General features: G+C 55.8%; 1 protein-coding gene across 2 annotated transcripts; it reads right to left on the bottom strand.

The window, feature by feature from the left end:
* Positions 1-4,393: 4,393 nt before the first annotated feature.
* Positions 4,394-17,225, bottom strand: LSM4 (LSM4 homolog, U6 small nuclear RNA and mRNA degradation associated). 2 transcript variants are annotated; one of them, XM_045991926.1, is made up of 5 exons: positions 17,014-17,224; positions 12,258-12,299; positions 10,065-10,163; positions 6,899-7,082; positions 4,394-5,047 (listed from the first exon to the last, which is right to left on the bottom strand). In XM_045991926.1, exons 1-5 carry the CDS (start codon positions 17,014-17,016, stop codon positions 4,956-4,958), a joined length of 420 nt encoding a protein of 139 aa, XP_045847882.1. In that variant the 5' UTR covers positions 17,017-17,224; the 3' UTR covers positions 4,394-4,955. The 2 variants fall into 2 exon arrangements, with proteins under 2 accessions (XP_045847882.1, XP_045847883.1); XM_045991927.1 differs by lacking the exon at positions 12,258-12,299 and having other exon boundaries at positions 17,014-17,225.
* Between the last annotated feature and the right edge of the window lie 1,585 nt (positions 17,226-18,810).

Consider the following 18,810-nt stretch of genomic DNA (forward strand, 5'->3'; position numbering starts at 1 on the left):
GGGAAAAAGACTTACAAGCTAGTGGGGTTCAGCAGCAAGTGGGCAGGAGAGGCAATGGATTCTGTCCAGCTGGGGGCCCTGTTCTGTTTCCAGCCGCCTCATGAACACAAACAGCAAGAGGCATTTAAAAAAAATTTTTTTAAGGAAAATTGCTGAGTAATGAAGATCTCCCTGGACAGTATCACTGTGCCCCAGGAACTGAGTCTTCTGGGCGTTTTTGGAAAAGACAGCCTTTCCAGAAGGTTCTGGGGGAAACCGTGTCTAAGTCTCTCCATGGTGACAGGGAGGGTGCAAGGGAGGGAGGAGGGAGGCCACCTTACCATTCATCCACACGCACTTGGGCCTTTCGGGACAGCCCCGAACTCTGCTTGCCAGGGACACTCAACATGCTAGAGGGACACAGGGTGGAAGGCCCTAGGGGTGCTTATGGGGATAGTTTTCAAAAGGAACAGAGAAGGGAATGAGGGAGGGGAAGACGCAGGAGGACGCGCCGAGTATTTTTAGGCGCTGAATGCAGCCCTAAAATATTTCCACGGCCACTCCCGAGGGTGAGCAGGGTGACTATTTCGGTGCCTGGTTCCAGTGGAGGCGGGGCGGGCAAGGGTGAGTCACTGCTGGGTGGCTGGACCCAGACTGGCAGGGGGCTCTTAGGGCAGCACCAGGGGCCTGCAAGGGGACCGCTCACCAGCCGGGGCTAGGCATCCAGGGCTGGCCTCTGGGGCATGGAGGACAGTGGCCCAGCCACTGACCACAGGGCTGGCCAAGCCTGTGGCACCGTCGCCCCGGAGCCTCCCAGACAATGAGCGAGCGGCTCAGGCTGAGCCCAAGAGTGATAGAGATGGAGAGATTCCCAGGAGAGGTTTCGGCCCCTCTACAGGTGATCAACGAAGAATGAAGCAGTGCTCTTCGGGGGGCGCAAGTATGTATGAAGCACTTGTTGTATACCCAGCCTCCCCCACCCCAAGTAATCTTCCCAACAAGATTGGGAAGTGTGAAGTGGAGGCTGCTACTGCCCCCTCTGACCAGCAAGAAAACTGAGGCACAATGGGGTAAAACTTGCCAGGCCCTTGGTGTGTCTCGAATTTTGTCCCTCAACAGGGGAATAAACTTTCAAACCAGTGCCGTCCTCACCTGCCCCCACCCGACGTGACTCCTGTCTCCTGATTCTACACCTGACGCAACTGGACTCAGAGAAGGTAAATGGATCCTTCAAGTTCAAGGAGGCAACAGAGGAAGGAGCTCTGAGGAGGCCTCTGAAGCTGTGTGACCCTGGGCAGGTGGCTCACCCACTCTGTGCCCGAGTGTAGGAGCTGCCAGGCACACACGAGGCTGTTGTTCGGATCATGTTGGGTCTGATGACTCCTGACCTCGTCTCTGCCCGACCTGAGCAGGCCACAGAAGCTCGGGGGCTTTTCACTTGCTGTTCCCTCCACCTGTTTCCTGCTCTCTTCCCACGGACCGTGACTTCTTGACCTTGGAAGTTGCACTGAACACGCCCCGCTCGACGAGGCCTCCCCTTGCACTCTGGAAAGCTCCCTTCTGTAGCATCCTGGGCTTCCTGCCCAGGCCCTCAAGGCACCCCTGCCTCTTCTTTCACCACCTCTTCGACCTCTACCCTGGGCTGAGCCCCCAGCCCCACCTCCTCCTGATCTTCCAGCTTCCACCCTTGTCTTAATCTGTTCCAGAACCTTCTGTGCTTCCCATCTTGCTCAGGGCCTGCACCTGCCCCATTTCCTACCCGTCTCCCAACCTTTGTTCCTGTCACCACTCTGTGTAGGGCCTTGGCACTTTCACAGGCTCTTCCCTTCATCTGAAATGCTCTTCTCCTAGATGGCTACCTCCCTCGCCTTCCTCAAACCCTGTCCTCAAATGTCAGTCATCCCTCTGGCCTGCCCCAACCCCCCTCTTTCTGCCACTCTTGCTTTCTTTTACTCCACATTGATGCACTGGGCTTGTTGGTTGCTAGCTCACCTTGTGGAAGGTAAGGGCCACTGGGCTGGGGCTCTTTGCCTAATTCATGCTGAGTCTCCAGCCCCTGGAATGGGGTTGCGGCCCCAGGTCCTCCGCCTCGAGGCCAGCCCTCTGCTCCACTGAGGTAGGTGGCTTCTCCCAAAGAGGTGGTCTGAGTGGACATCAAGCCATCTCCTATACCCCTCCCTGGCCAAGTGGCCCTTTGTCCTCCGAGGGACAGCAGAGGACACCGGGTCATGCACTGAGCCACTGAAGATACACACGTTGCTGATACCGGGAGAGGCTGGGCCCCGGGGTCCAGATGGATGGGTGGGGAGGACACCTGCCATCATGCCCACGTGGACGCAGCGGGTACAGGGCTTCCCGGCAGAGCTGCTCCGGGAGCAGCAGGTGAGGCCCAGCAGAGGAGGAATCCGAGCACATGTGCGCAGGAAGGGATGACGCAGGATGGCAAGCCAGAGGCCCTCCCTCTGCCGCCAAGTGGGGCTGCTGCTCCTGCTAGCCGGCTGCATCTGGGTCTCCAAAAAGGGCTCTTGGTCCCAGGTTTCACAAGAGTGGGCCAGGGCTGTCCTGGCTGGCCCAGCAGAGCTTGGGCCCCAGGCTAAGTCACACCGCTGCTCGGAGAGGAACTGGAGCAAACTCCGGTTGTAGGAGGTCTCTGGTTGCTGGTTCCAGGGAACCACCTACGTTTAAGCCGTCCTGCACGCCGGAGTCATGAACCAGTCAGCTGATAAGAGCTCAGACCCCAGTCCACAACCATCAGAAGGGTGGAAAGATCGAGGCCTAGGAACCAGATGGGCGATTTTGGTTTCTTTTCTTGTTGAGGGGGCTGGGGTTCGTTTCTCGAAACCAACCAGGAAGAAGACTGAAAAACGGGGCTGTCCCGACAGCCGGCTCAGAGGGACAGAACCTTCCGGAAGCCCACCGCACCTGGGAGGCAAGGGCCAGCGAGGCGGCTCACGTCACCAGCAGGCGAAGAGGGGACTGGGCCACCAGCCCGGGCTGCCTGGCTGAAAGGTCAGGGCCGGCTGGCGTGTCTGGCAACACACGCGGGAAGCCGCGATTACGCATGCAGTCTCACGCAGGCTCCGGGGACCGGTGCTGAGCCCCAGCGCGGAGCAGTGGTGAGGGAGGGAGGGCGGGCGCCGCGGGGGCCCAAGGCCCTGCCCGCGAAAGGCGGGAGGACGCGGGCGATCTCCCAGCAGAGCGGAGCCGGGGAGGAAAACCCGAACCGCCCGAAGCAGGAAGGGGCGGGGCCTCCCCAGGGCTGGCCGTTTGCCCGCCGCCAGGCTGGACACCTGACCCCGGCTTTTATCAGAGCCTCGTCAGACCAGGGCCCCAGTGGCTTTTAGGGGCCGGGCCGTCGAGTCCGGGGCCCTGGGGGAGGGGAGCTGAGGACCCGGTTAGCTCCCTCCCCCCTCCCCCTGTCCCTCCCTTCTAGCTCCTAGCCCCTCCTGTCGCCCCCAGGCCCTCAACCCATCCCTGCCCGCAGCCCGCATCTGAGAGGGGATTTCTCCAGGCCTGGGGCTTTTCAGACGCCCCCAGGTCCCACTCAAACCCCATGCCCTGTCTCCAGCCTGTGCCAGGGAGCCGCTCGGACGCTAGGCAAGCCTTCTGGCTGCAGCAGGTCCCCTGAGAGGTGCCCAGGGGCAGAGCGCATTCTTGAGGCAGGCTGAGTCTTAAATGTGGGTATCTGTAAGACCAGCTGGCTAGCGCTTGGCAGCTCCAACAATGGAGTTCTCCGGCAACACCTTTTATTCTGATCACCCCTCAGAACAGGTCTCAACACAGTGACAATTAGAATCCGCTCCCACGGGAACCAGCTGGCACCCCATCTCGCCTCCCCGCACCCAGCCATCCTGCAGTTCCCCTCACTTATAATAAAAGAGGAAAAGCAGTCCGTAGACAATGTCACAGAAACATTTTGCAGAAGTGCTGGTTCAACGTGCCACGCAAATCACGGCGTGGACAGGCGGCGCCCCAACTCCGAGAGGAGGCGGCAAGAGCCTTCCCAGCACATTCCTTGAGGCAGCTGCTTGTCACAGCTTCTCAGTGAACTCTGGTGTGAATGGTGCTTACAAAGCAGGGATGGCGGGCAGGACACTGGTCACAAGGATGGGCTGCACGGCTATTGCACGGGCTCCTGCCGGGGCCTCCTTTCCCCCCACCCCCCATCAACTCTCTCTACAAAGGGGCAGGGATGACAGGCAAACCTAGTGCAGGAGAGCCACTCCCACTGCCCAGACAAAAGCCTCATAGTTCTTAAAAGGACATCAAGGGACACAGAACCAGTGTCCTGTTGAAATACTTCCCCTTGGCGAGACAGACAGCAACCCTCGAAAGGAAACTTCCCTTACTGGGCTGTGATTTCCTGAGGATACCACACTTGAGATGTGCCCAGTGACTCAAAAGCAATTAGGAATTTGCAGTTTGTAGTTGTATGTGTTTTTATTTTTGTAACACAAACAGGGAGAGAGGAGGCGAAGGGGCAGGGCCCAGCAATGTCCGGGAACAGCTTCTGTGGCACAGGTTCATATGTGTTTGTTTTCAAAAGGCAATCCTGAGGTCCATGTTTCAGGGAACTCCCAAGGCTGTCAATCTCAGTGCAAAGAGCTTAAAATAAAAACCTCCGGTCTGCTCACCACAGGAGGATCCAACTCAAAATGCAAAACAAGCCTGCTTGGAAAGTGCCGGCCCTTAAAACAAGAGCGAGGGCTTTAAAGACACATTAAACACGGAATCTTCCAGGAATCAAGTCAGCTGCGGCTTCAGAAAAACCAAACACACTGAACATATCCAACTGCAGAACTGCTGGCTTAAAAAAAAAGGATCTACGTAAAAAGGATCACAGAATGACAGGCGGAGAAGGGAGGCTCTTCCCCAACACCTGCTTCTTTTTGTTGTGAACACACTTGTGAACCAGAGAGTAGAAACAGCCTCGGCGAGCAGTGTGGCAGCTCAGTCTCTGGGGAATGGAGGGTGGCTCACTGTTTGCCCGCCTGTCTGCCCGGCTTCTTTTCCGGCTGACCTCTGCCTGTGCCAGGGATCCCACCTCGGCCCCGGCCACCAAACACACCTGTGAGACAGAGGAGGGGGCTATAGCAGAGCTGGGTTTGGAGGCCCAGCTGAGAACGTGGGGGTGGTGCTCCAGAAAGTTCTCAGTGTCGACAAGGGACAAAACCAGCTCCCAAGGGCTATGAGGGATGCCAGGGAGGACAGAGGTCAGCTCTAAGTCACACTAGGGCTTGGGGTAGGCTTCCTGGGACAGGGAGTGGGGACAGGAAGTGGGGCCAGGGTAGGGGGCAGTCATCAGAAGGACAAAGCCAGATGGTTTCCCGGAAGAAGAGAGCACGAGGCAGAATAGGGGCAGGACTGAGCCCAGGGGGCCAGCCACAGGCCCCCAGCTCTAAGGACCCAGGTTTCCCTCTTTCTCCAGCACTGTCCACATCCACAGAGAAACAACTGGGAGGCTGTGTATGTCCGGCCGAGGAGTGGGGACAGGGGAGCTCCCTGCCTTCTAACCTCTGCCAGCCAGTGATGGAGCTGTGCTTCTAAGATACGTGGAGCCCAAGGTAGGAGCTGTGTGGGAGGCTGAGTAATCAGGGACAGAACACACCCAGCCCAGGAGGTCCTAGGAGGACCAGGGCGGCATGGGGACACAGAAGGGTGCACACAGTCGCCCTTCCACCACAAACATGGTGTGGGTCCCACAGGGAGGGTGGCCCATCCCTGCCTGCCCTCACCATCCCCGGGGCAAGCCCAGCTTTGCCAAGGGCAGCTCTGCCACACAGGGTGAGATTTTCCACCTGCTGCCGAGGGCCCCATGGCCTCTCTTCAGAGTGGCCCAAGCCATCACTCCTCCCTCCCTCCCTGCTCCTCTGGGCAGCTTACTCAACAGTGGTGGCCCCAGCATGAAGAGCCTGGCCCTTAGATATGGAAAGGGCCCTGCTCACCCCTAGTTCTTGGCAACCTCCCCACCTGCAGTGCCCTCCTGACCCCTCCCTCTATCTCACTCCTGGCTGTCACGTGAGCCTCAGCTCAGGGCCGGCTCTTGTATCCTTCCTGGCCCTGCCTGTGAACCCCCAGGGGGGAGCCTGCGCCTGGCACACGGAAGGCCCCTCCAGATGGAAGAGACAAAGCCGGGGCCCTCCAAGAGGAGGGAGGTGAGGGGGGAGGGAGGGTCTGCAGATGGCCTCTAGGCTCAATCCCCAGCTGACTGCACAACAAACTCAAGTTTATGCCAGATTTATAGTCTCAGTGGCGTGGGGGGGGGGGGCGGGTAGGGTAAGGGGAGTTTATCAAAAAGGCATGAACTTGGCCTTGTGAAAAGGCGTGACAGCAGGGAAGGAGCTCGTGCCAGGCCCTGAGCCAGGATCCCTGCCAGCAGGCTTGGTGAGACGGGGACCACCGGACTCTCCCTGAAGAGGGGCCACGAGCCAGGGAGGTGGCACGCCATGCTCAGAGCACCTGCCAGGAGACACAGGCAGCCATCGGGTGAGGGCTCAAGCCCCAAGTCTGCACGGGCACCGTGTCTGTCTGCTAGGCCAGAGCCAGGCTTTGGGAGCACGGAGGGCTGCTGCTGGGCACCAGGGCCCAGGGGGGTGGGGGAGTCAGCACTGCCTGCCAGGACTACACAAGGCTTCCCGGGCTGGGGCTGCGGGGCCTGGGGCAGGCAGCGAGTGGCAACATGGGCTGCCCCGCACCAGAGGAGGCCTGTGAGTCATAACCCCCAGCTCTGTGGAGGGGGCTCAGAGCCAGGCCTGTGGCACCATGACGGCACCACCCAGGAATGTCAACACTGGGACGGGATGGCTGCCACGTGCTGCAGTCACCCTTCAGCGGCAAGGCCTGGGCAGACTCTGCAGCCTAGCCTGCTGGGCAGGGGGTGGGGTAGGGGGGAGGGAGAGGAGGGGAGAGAAGGACCTACCTCGCCCAGCGCCCCCCATGCCTCGGCCCTTCTGCTGCTTCTGCTGCTGCAGGCCACCGCGGCCGCGGCCCTTGGCCACCACCTCCTCCTTGACCATGTCAATGATCTCGTCCGGGATGCGCAGGTACTTGATGGTGCTGCCGCGGATATAGCACTCTGGCATCCGCCAAAACTTGTCCCCGTCCTGTGTGAGAGGGGGTGAGTCTCGGATCGGGGGTGGGGGGAGGTCCCTGCAGAGTGGGTGCCAAGAGCCAGGGCGCATCTGTCCCCTTGTGCCCCCGTTCCCACCTGGGTCATTGTCCTAGCCCGCTGCGCCTGGCATCCCCCCCTGCACAGTTCTCAGTCCCAGACTTGACATGGGCGTGGGGTAGCTGTCTTCCAGGGGACTCTCTCCAGACTCGTGGTCCCCTGTTACCCAGGAAGGGGCAGAGAATCCCATCAGCTAGTTTCCTCATCCTCAGCCTGTCCTCCAGTGTGAGATGGGGTTTGTTACCTACAGCCCAAAGCCAAGAAAAGGCTGGGGACCTTCACACCAGGCACTGCCACAGCCCAGCCACAGCCCAGCTCCTCCACCCTCCTGCCCCCGGCCTTTGGAACCTACCTTCTGGAACCCTCTCTATGTGCCCTGACTCATTCATTCATCCACTTATCTCCTGATGGACTCTGAGATGGGTGTGGAACAGGTAAGTGGGATAGAGACTGTGTGCGACCAGTGAAGAGGGCAGGAGGCAGATGGGGAGGTGAGCCCACGGCTGGCCAGGGGCAGTGACCAATGATGTCAGTTTTTAGGGGAGCTAGTTAAGGCTGGAGAGATCAGGAGGCTCGCAAAGTCACAGATTCTGGAGCAATGCCAACCCTGAAGGTCCTAGGACGTCAATCGCCTCCCCCCCAACCCCCACCGCCATGTACCCTGTGACCAGCACAAGGCCTTCCTCCATAGCCCCTCCTGCTGCCCTTGGGCAGGAGCCCGGGGCTTCTTCGTTCAGATTAGTTCTCCAGCCCCACCCCTGGTGCCCTGAGCCAGAAGTCTTGGCAGCCCTCTCCGCTCCCCACATCCCTAGAAATCAGACTAAGACATTTCCCTGCTTAGGACCCAATCAGGGCCCCCTTGGCCCAAGGACAAAGTCCAAACTCCTCAGTGTGGTTCCTGAGGGCCTAAGATCCAGCCCCACCCTGGCTGCCCTCGATCAGCTCTCCATGACGTGTTTTCCAGATGGAAATTTCTGGAATACTTACAGTGGGTGTCTTACCCCCAGCACTTTGCACATGCTGTTTCCACTTTTCTGTGTGTGGCTAACTCTGACCCCCAATAGGTCTTGTTCCTAGCCACCCTGAAAGGCCCAGAGTCCTCAAGCATGACACTCGTCGGCAGTGCCTGGCTCAGGCTGGTCTGGCGCAGCAGAGACACTCAACAGGACAAAGGGAAAGCTCAAAGGCCAACTCTTCCCAGGAACATGCATAAGCCCCCAACCTACACTGGAACCCCATGAGGTCTCGAGTACTCCCTTCCCAGGAAGGGTAGGCAAAGGCCCAAGTCCTCGGAGATGCAAACTTACAGCCTGACAGAAACATAATGATTCCATGCAAGCTCAGGGCTTGGCGCTCCCTTTGCCGAGGACGAGCTGGGCCCAGCACACTCCCTGCAGGAACCGGAGCTTACTCTGTGTTCCACGGCAAGAGCCAAGCAACCTGAGCTAACCACTCTCCAACCAACCCTGGCTCTCCAGGGCTTTCTCAGTCCTGCGTGTCTGCGTCCTGCCCAGGCTGCTGCCCTGGGGACGGGCTGCTACCCCGTTTAGGGAGAGGACGCTGGACAGCCCAAGTGACATGGAACCTCACACCAGCCTCTCCTTGCCACCAGCAGGTCAGAGGGTGGACTACCCAGGAGGAGCCACATGTCCAGTCTCCGCTGGCTACGGAGGTCAGCCGACCTTGCTCTGTGAACCCAGGGTTGCTTCCAGGTCCCAGAAGGGGACATAGACCTACTGGCCCCGTGCTCAGCTACGCACTGCAGCGACGGCTGCTACAGTCACACTGGAGCTGCCCAGACCCCTGCCGCCACAAGTGCAGCAGGCAAACCAGGAGGAAGGTTCTAGTGGAAGACCTCGCATAATATACATCACAAGATGCAGGGCACAGAGCCTCACAGGTGAGGGGAGATGGTCACACTTACCAGTCTGCCTGCTGGATGTGGGCCATCCAGGAGGACGGACCAGGGGCGAGATGGGCTGCCTAGGGCTCTGCTATACTCTGGTATGGCAAGCCTCAGGGGCACCTGCCCATGAGCTCAAGACAGCTCCATCTTGGCTGGGCCTGCGTGCATTTTCCTCCCTTGTAATATAGGGGGCTGTCGCCAAGAGGCGACAGGAGACTGGAATCAAGGCAGGAGGCAAGCCCCAGCCCACCCCAGCACAGGTTCACAGGGGGACGCCCTGCCTTCACCACGGTCATTGTCCTCATTGCTCTGAGGGTTTGGAAGGCCTGTGACCCTAGAGAACTGTTCCCCAGCCCTGGCCCACCAGGTGGTGTTCCTGGCCCTACACTTCCTGGTTGCAGGCCTCCAGAGGTAAACAAGTCTCCTGGTCCACAGGGCCACAGGGCTGCCCTCGCCCCCTGGTGGCCTGGGTATCCCACGGCCACACCACCTTGGCCTGGTTGGCTGGTGATGTCCACAACCAGGACCAAAGGCAACAGGGGCTGACAAGGAAGGTCAGGCCTGTCTTGGAGGCCACCCCTACCTGTACACTAGGAATTTGTAGCCAGAAGTGCCCCCCAGGCCTAAGTCCTTGTTTAGGCACTGGCAGCAGCATGGGGGCATGGGGCAGCATCCCCATAGGTGCAAAGTCCAGGGCACTAGAGGGACTTGGAACCCTGCCCTTCTGCACCAACCCCACCCACTCCCCCACTCCCCCACCCCCGTCAGCAGTCCCTCAGGCCCACCCCTCCTAAGCCCCACCCATAAGCCTCACCAAGGTAGGAACACCTGGCTGAGCTATGCCCCTCCCCACTCCTCCCACAACGACAGGGAGGGGCCTTCACTCCACAGAGGATGCTGTGGGACCGAGTTGTACTTGGCGGCCACACCACTCGCAGTCCCTATGCCAGCCTGGCCCTGCCTGACCTGGTGGCTCAGAGGGCCCTCAGGCGGTGGGCACAGGGCACTTACCCTGGATGTGCAGATCACCTCCCGAAGGTTAATGTTCATCCAGTTATCACAGCTCACCAGGTGCCCGTTGTATGTCTCCCCATTTTTTAGTTCCACCAACTGCAAGAGAAATGAACCCCAAGTCAGCCATGGGCCCCCAAGGGAAGGGCAGCCCTAAGTGCTGGGTGACTACCACCTGGGCCTCATCCAGACACGGGACCTCAGGGGACCGGGTGGCCACAGCACATGGTGCCTAGTACTGTCCCCTCCTCCTCAACTGCCCCCAGTGGCCCATTACGGGCGACACGTTTGGCATCCTCTGTACATTTTGCTGGGCACTGTAGTTTTCTATGATGAAACCAGAGTTTTTTTGTGCAAACAAAAAAGTAAAAAACCCACAAAAAAATCCTCTATAAAACTTTAAAGGAAAGAGCGAATTTAGAGGAACAGTGGCCGCTGACTCAGAACAGCCAGGGGGACACATCTCAGTTGGTCCAGACAGGGGCCTGGGGGCAGGTGTTCTCTGACAGCACGTGTACAAGCCTTGTGGTCCGGAAACACCTTTTCAGTCCAAGAGTCACTCATCAATTCTAATGTGTTCTGGGCAAACACAAAGATAGCCCGTCATGTGACGCTCCCCTGAGCCTTGAGAAAGAATCGACTCAGGTGTCTCCCCAAGAGAAATAAAGGCAAACATCTGTGCAAAAATGTGCGCACAAGGGGCGCCTGGGGGGTTCAGTTGGTTAAGCATCTGCCTTGGGCTCAGGTCATGATCCCGGGGTCCAGGGATTGAGCTCCATGTTGGGCTCCTGGCTTAGCAGGGAGTCTGCTTCTCCCTCTGCCCCTCCTCCTGCTTGTGTGCTCTTTTTCTCTATCAAATAAACGAAAAATAAAATTTAAAAAAAAAATGTGTGCACAAATGTTCATGGTGACCAACATATTCACAGACAGGAAGTAAAAACCACCCAAATGTCCATCACCAGCAGACAAGTGGAGACACAAAATGTAGTATTGTCCACACAGTATGGCACCACATGGCCAAGGCCATCAGGAAGGAAGCCCTGACACATACTACAATGCGGCAGAATCTCGAAAAACATGCAGAGTTGAAGAAGCCACACACAAAAGGCCACACACGTACGATCCCATTTACAGGCAATGTTTAGGACAAGCAAATCCACAGATAAAAAGCAGATTAGTGGTTGCCAGGGACTGGGGAAAGGGGTTGGGGACTGCTACTGGGGATGGGGTTTCCTTCTGGGGTGATGGAATGTTCTGGAACTACATCGAGGTGGTGGTCTATGACACTGTGAATGTACTAAATACCCCTGAGTTGTACATGTTAAAAGGCTGAACTGTAAAGGCGCCTGGTGGGCTCGGTGGGAAGAGCATGGGTCTCTTGATCTCGGGATCATGAACTTAAGCCCCATGTTGGGTGCAGAGATCCTTAAATAAAAGAATAAATAAGAACTTCTGTTATCATTAATGGCAAAAGTCATTTAGGGAATAACTTGTGTTACGTGATCCCATTTGTGTTTTTTAAAAAACCACATTTGTGTCTCTTCATTTTTTTAATTTTATTTTTTAAAGATTTTATTTATTTATTTGACAGAGACAGAAACAGCGAGAGAGGAAATACAAGCAGGGGCAGAGGGAGAAGCAGGCTTCCTGCTGAGCAGGGAGCCTGATGTGGGGTTCAATCCCAGGACCCTGGGACCATGACCTGAGCCGAAGGCAGATGCTTAACAACTGACGCACCCAGGCGCCCTCTCACATTCCTGTTTCTACACGTATGTTAAGCCTGGATGTGCAAGGCACCTGGCTGGCTCAGTTGGTGAAGCATGCAACTCTTGATCTTGGCTCTGTGAGTTCAAGCCCCATGCTGGGCACGGAGCTTACTTTAAAAAAAAAAAAAAAGCCAGAACGAGCATGTATCAAAGATATGGTTAATTTGCTGGCAAGAGTAATGACGAGCTTCTAGTTTCTACGCACCTCTCGTGTTTGACATTTTCAATAAGTACGTATTACTTTTATAAGCAGAACTAAAAACAAGTCCTGACACACGTAGGAGGGAGAAGAGGACAAGTGGCTGTTTTGTGGGCAGGAAGGACGCAGGTTTGGCTGGAGGCCCCTCACCCTTGGTCCAGTGTCCCTATCCCTGTGCTGAGGCTGGTCCCCGCTGAAACTCGCTGCCCTTGACAGGCATGTACTCACCATGGGATGATTCTGAGCCGTCTTCAGCAGCGACAAGGGAAGCTATAAGGCAAACAGAGGCCCGTAACTTGTCTGATCAGCACTGAGGGGCCGCAGCCCCCTGGGTGGGGCTGGGACTCCAAGCTCACCAATCTGCCAGCTCAGCGCTGTGCGGGGATACAGGGGCACACAGCTCTAACCCCCTGACAAAAAATGCACGCTCCTAACTCGGCCCAGCCCCAGGACACACACCTGCTTCCCAGTTTAGGACGTAAAGCCTGGAACACTCCCCTACGCCCAATCTCAGAGGCAGCAGTCATCTGGCCTTGGTGCTGCCCGTTCTGGGCATTTCCTTATAACTCGTGTTACCTATATCCACACCCTTGACAGGAGAGGGCCTAGCCTTCCATGCTGGTCGTTAGTGCCACAGCGCACGGGTCCTTCTCCTGCCTGCCTTTTTTGTTCAACCGATGTCCTTGAAATGCACCCACATTAACACATGTAGCTCTTTTGGAACGCCTGGGTGGCTCAGTGGGATAAGCATCTGACTCCAACTCAGGTGGTGATCTTGGGGTACTGGGATAGAGCCCTGTGTCAGGATGTGCGCTCAGTGGGGAGTCTGCAATCCCCTGCCCCCCCCCCCCCATATGCACAGGCCCTCTCTCTCTCATATAAATAAAATCTTTTTTTTTTAAAAGATGCAGCTTTCATTTTCATCCTCATATACATTACTGTCACACCTGCTTTACAGATGGGGATACTCGGGAGACTGAGGAACCCGCCTGGCACTACAGAGTCAGTAAAGAGAACCCCATTGGCTGGAAGTCAGCTCATGCCAAGCCCACGCCTCAAAGGGCAGCCCCAACTGGACCAAAGTGATTCTTCCAGGCAGTGGAGTATCAACCTTGATCTATGGTGGCTACATCTGAGCTGGGGATTCAGAAAGAATTCTTCAGAAAAGGAAAAAAAACATTCCGGGGGGGGGGGGGGAATCTGTCATTACTACAAATGTGATGGCATATAAAAGATACAATTTTTTGGGCGCCTGGGTGGCTCAGTGGGTTAAGCCGCTGCCTTCGGCTCAGGTCATGATCTCAGGGTCCTGGGATCGAGTCCCGCATCGGGCTCTCTGCTCAGCAGCGAGCCTGCTTCCCTCTCTCTCTGCCTGCCTCTCTGTCTACTTGTGATCTCTCTCTGTCAAATAAATAAAATCTTTAAAAAAAAAAAAAAAAAAGATACAATTTTTTAGAACTCACCCACATAAAGTCAGCTTTCAAGATACTAAAAAATCATCTCTTTTCATTTTGGGAACACAAATCACAATCCATACAACACTGGGGCCTGCCTCTCAGCCTCCAGGAGGATGACTCGGGTGGCAGTGCTTAGGTCCAGGATCCAATGACAGCCCATCCAGCAAGGTCAGATGAAAGTTCTGGTCTGAGGGTCCCACAGATGAGACACTCACTGCTTCGGGGAGGACGGGAGCTTCACCACGCCTTGCCCCAGCTTTGGAATTCTCAGTCAGCCTTCCCCCCAGAAGCTCGCTGCAGGGGAATCTCAGCCTGCCCTCACACTCCCAATGCAGGGCGGCTGCTTCTCTAGGTTGGGGGAACTGGAGGCCAGAAATGGCCCTCAACCCCCACAGGACAGCTGCCAAGGAAAGGCTCGAGGGGGATTCCCACATCCCACAGCCTTTCCTGAGAAGAGCTGCCTAGGGGAGGTCCAGTGGCTGCAGGAAGCCAGGCCCATGCCCACTTCCTGCACTGGCTTCCTGGTAAAAAGGAAGAAGGGGCATGTGGAGAAGGGGTGGCTGCTCAAAGGAGGACCAGCAAGCAGGCTGGGGCCCCTGACCTAACCAACCTGAGGCTCCAGCCCTCTCATTTGGAGTTCATCTGTGCGATGGTACCTGGGTGCCTGGGAGCAGAGAGCCATGGAAAACCAGGAGGCTCCCAGTCACGCACTGGGGCTATGAGCCTCAGTCGCCTTTTACTGTGGCGAAGCCTCAGGCTTTCCTGAGCAAGCCTGTTTTCTTGTGTCCAAGACAGGAATGTGGACCAGGGCGATGACACACAGGGGTCTTCCTTCCAGATCACCTGAGAGGGGACGGGACAAGGCCTGGAAGGCGAGAATGAGGACGGATTTAGCGTTGAGCCTCAGAGGAGTATAGCCAAGGCCCCTCTAGACAAAGGACCAATGGCCAGAGTGGGAGGGACCTTCCCAGGGACACCACAGCAAGATCCTGAGAAAGCCGACGAAATTAAGCTGAAGCCTGTCAGCAGGGGCCCCACAGGAGTCCTCTTATGGTGTGTGCAGCTCCTGTGCCCGTGCTGGCCTCTCCCTTGTCCCAGCTACTGGCAGCACAGCCCTGGAGAACCCATGGCTTCCCTGATTGTCACTGGCAGCGCCCTATTCACAGAACAGCTGAAAGGACATCTAAGACACAGAAGTGACCAACACCTGCTCCCAACACTCCCCCAACAGAATCACAAGGCCATGCCAGCTCCAGGAAGTAGCCCCTTCTGATTCTCACTAGCCTCGCCCAATCCTGCCTTCTGACCTTTGTTCCTGCAGTTCCCTCGCCCTGGGCTGTCCTTCCCCAGGCTGGTGGCTGCTCACGTGTCACCTCTTAACTCGCTTGGCCACGCCCTCATAATAACCTCATCTAGGGGCTGAGATTTCCACCTGGGCCACCCCCTGCTGCTTCCATTATAGGACACTGCCAGTCTCTAATTATCTTGTTTATTATGTCTCCCCCGCCAGACTGGAAAACTCAAGAGGGTGTGGACTCTGTCCAGGCACTCCAGGGGGACTCACTAAATATTTGCTGAACAAATACACAAGAAAATGCACACAACATCCAGAGAGGCACATGGCGTGGGTGGGAAACCTGCCCCAACCCACAGATAAGAAAAGGAGAGGCTCAGGGGAGCCCAGATGGCTCAGTCAGTAGAGCATCTGCCTTCAGCCCATGATCCCAGGGCCTTGAGATGAGCCCCAAGTGTGTGTGAGGGAAGGGGGGGGGGGGTCCTTGCTCAGCAGGGAGCCTGCTTCTCCCTCTGCCTTTGCCTGCCACTCTCCATGCTTGTGCTGGCTATCAAATCAAATCAAATCAAAAAGGAGAGGCTCAGATGGGGAGAGGTGGTTTTGGGAGGGACAGTCCTCCAAGGCTGCAACATTCTGGAGCAACATCCACATCTTGCCATTTTCCAGATCGTCATCCCCAAACTGCTGGAGACAAAGGAGACAGGGAGGGGAAGATCCCCAAGAACTTAAAAAAACTTGGTGGGGAAGAAGTTCTTGAAGGTGCTGAGATGGGACTGGCTAGAACACTGTTCAGGAGAAGACAGGGCCATCTGGAGTTGGGAAAATCAAAAGCTTCAGGAAAGAGCAGCCTTTCCTCTGGGCTTTTTCAATGTTTGGGGTCTGGTTGTTAGATCTAGACCAATCTAAGACTAGACCATGTGGCTTCCTGAGGCTCCCAATTCAAGATGTTAGGGAGACCCATCTTCTCTCCACACATACCCTCAGACCCCTATTTCCGACGCCATCATGACCTCGGGGAACTGGAAATGTACCATGCCTTGTCCCTTCCTGGCCATTCTTCAGGCTGACAGAGTCTGTTCTCTGCACAAGCACTGTTCTAGGCTCCAGAACTGTATCAGAGATAAAATCACAGGTCCAGTCTCCAAGGAGCTTAAGGAGGAAGGAACCTTCCAGTTCCGCCCATCCCCTCAGGCCAACTCCCCTCCAGCACAGAGGAACCCACTCCCTCTCTCATTTCCTGCGCCAGCCAGGCAGCAGTATTTAGGACGAATCTCCACTAACCTTCAGCTCTGAAAAATATGTTAATGACCTTCAGAGTGACTCTGGAGCTGATGGGCGAGGCGGCACTCTCCTGAACCTCTCCTACGAGGCCTGGCTCTGAATTTGTGTGGTCCTGTTTCCCTTCCATACATTTTTTTTTTCCTTAAGTAAGTTCCAGGCCCAAGGTGGGGCTTGAACTCACTACGTTGAGATCAAGAGTTCCAGGTTCTACCGACTGAGAGCTAGACGCAACTCCCTGTCTAAACGCTGAAGGCAGAGGCACTCTCTGACCTAAACCTAGAACTTTCAAGATTGGAGAGCAGCATGGTCCTGGAAAGGGTTCCCGTCAGGGCCTCAATTTCTCCTTCACTGAACTGGAAGGATGCAGTTAGTCCACTCCTGGCTCAAAATGCTACTCCTTCTCCTGAAACTACATCCAGTGTGATCCAGGGAGAAGCCAAACCCCCTGTCTAGGTCTGCTTTTTCAGCCTCAGAATGAGAGGCAGAGAAGACTGTGCTAACATTCTAAAGTGCCTTGCAAGGCTTAAAATTCTCAAACTGGTTTGAGAACTCAGATAGGCCCCTTTCCAATAATATGAAGTTAGACTGCTACGGATACACTCGGGGCCACTCCCCTGTCCGAACTCACTCTGCGGCATTTACCGGGCCCTTTGGCAGGTCCCCTCTCTCAGGCCTCAGTTCCCCATCTGCAATGTGGAAAGACTGCAGCTAGGCTAACGCATGATTACACGTTCGTCCAATTCAAAGTCCTTCGGGACTGACAGGCTGGATGCTCTGGGAGACCTCCATGCCCTCTTCGGCCTCAATACGCCCGTCTCATGCCAGGGGGCAGAACCGAGGCCCTGACTGCACGCTAGCTCCGCGTCGCCGCTGCCTCAGCGCCCGCCGCGAGGGTCCCCGGCGGCCGCGTTCCCCGCCTCCCGGAGAGACCTCGCCGCCTCCCTGCCCTCACCATGTTGTCGGCGGGGAGCGGGCTCACCGACCACTTCCGCCGCCGCCGCTCACGCGTCCGCGGGTAGCCGCCCTGCCGCGCGCCACTTCGGCTGAAATGAAGTGGCAGCGACAAGAGCCAGTCAGCGCAGGGCTCTAGGGAAGAGCAACCAATCCACGCGGAGTAGAGAGGGATCAACTAGACACGACGGGCAGGGTTGGCTGCGTTCTCACTGGAGGGATAAGAGAAAGGGCCGTAAAGTGTCGACGTGAATGCTGAAAAGCGGGGGCGGAGCCAGTGGGCCTGCCCCAGAGGCCTTGTGGGTAAGGACGCATGCGCAGGTGAAAATCTCGCAGATCTCCTGGGCTCCACGCTGTGGGCAGAGCCGGATATTGCTACAATTTGCAAAGGAAGGAATTGAGGCTCCGTGGTTATTGCGTTGTGTCTAATGCGTCCCTTAGGGCTCCTACACTTCTGATTTTCATTATTGTAGTTGATCCTTATCCAGGGCATGCCTTTTGGTAGGTTGAAATCCTGACTGTGCTCCTTTGAGCCTCGGTTTGCCCCTCTGTAAAATTGGTTTAATGATAGTGTCTGTGCTAGGGTGTAGTGAAGATGAAATGAGTTAAGCCAGGTAAAATCATTTAGAATAGCGTCTAGCACAAACGGAGCACTTAGAACCCAGGCGTGCAATAGTTATTGAGGACCTGGTATGTTCCTGTTCCTGGAAACTGAGTAAACCAGACAAAACGGGCCCTCCAGGGATTTAGGAGCCCAGTGGGGAGACAGATAGTAAGTAAACTAAATAGGCAAATGTATTCGTTTCCCTGGGCTGCCATAACAAATTACTACAAACTGGGTGGCTTAAAACAATATAACTTGATTCGTGAGTCTGAAATCAAAGTATCACCAGGGTTGGTTCCTTCTGAGGGTTCTGAGGGACAATGTGTCTCCTACGTCTCTCCTAGCTTCTGGTGGCTGTCAGCAGTCCTCACAGTTCTTTGGCTCCCAGAAACATAAATCTCTGCCACTGTCTTCACATGGTTTTCTTTGTGTGTCTCCCTATCTCAAGTCTTTGTTTCACTTTGTTATAAGGACAGTATCTTATTATGTCCACCCTAAGTCCAGGATAGAATCATCTTGAGATCCTTAATTACATTTGCAAAGATTTTATTTCAAAAAAGGTCCTAGTCACAGATGTGGGGGTTAGAGCTTACCTATGTTATGTTAGAACATATCTTTTTAGGGGACACTACTCAACCCATTACATCAAGTAATTAACAATTGGATGACCATCAAGGGTTCCTTCTTTTGCCTTGACCTTCAAGCCCCTAAATAAACAATAGGTGCCCTCCCCCAGTGGCTATCCTTCTCCAGGTCTCCCAAGTGTTAGCATTGGCTTGAGAGCCTTTCTTTCTTCCTTCTTTCCCTCCCTCTTCTCTTTCTTTTTTCCTTCCTTCCTTTTTTTATTTTATTTTATTTTATTTATTTAAGAGAGAGAGAGCGCACAAGAAGGGAAGGCAGAGAAGCAGACTCTCCACTGCTCAGGGAGCCTGATGTGAGGCTTGATCCCAGGATCCTGGGATCATGACCTGAGCCAATGGCAGACGGTTAACTGACTGAGCCACCCAGGTGCCCAGAGAGCCTTCCTTACCAAGACCAGGGCCAAGTTCTTCCAGCTGAAAAAACCCTGTGCTTCTTGGAGCCGGCTTGGGGAGGCCTTCATGCTCACCTTCTCAATAAAAGATACCCCTGCATCAGGCCTCAGAGACCTGAGCTGAAGAAGATGGGAACCCACAGGCCACAGCTGCCTCCCAC

The sequence above is a fragment of the Meles meles genome, chromosome 20 (assembly GCF_922984935.1).
Source record: "Meles meles chromosome 20, mMelMel3.1 paternal haplotype, whole genome shotgun sequence".
Taxonomy (NCBI): domain Eukaryota; kingdom Metazoa; phylum Chordata; class Mammalia; order Carnivora; family Mustelidae; genus Meles; species Meles meles.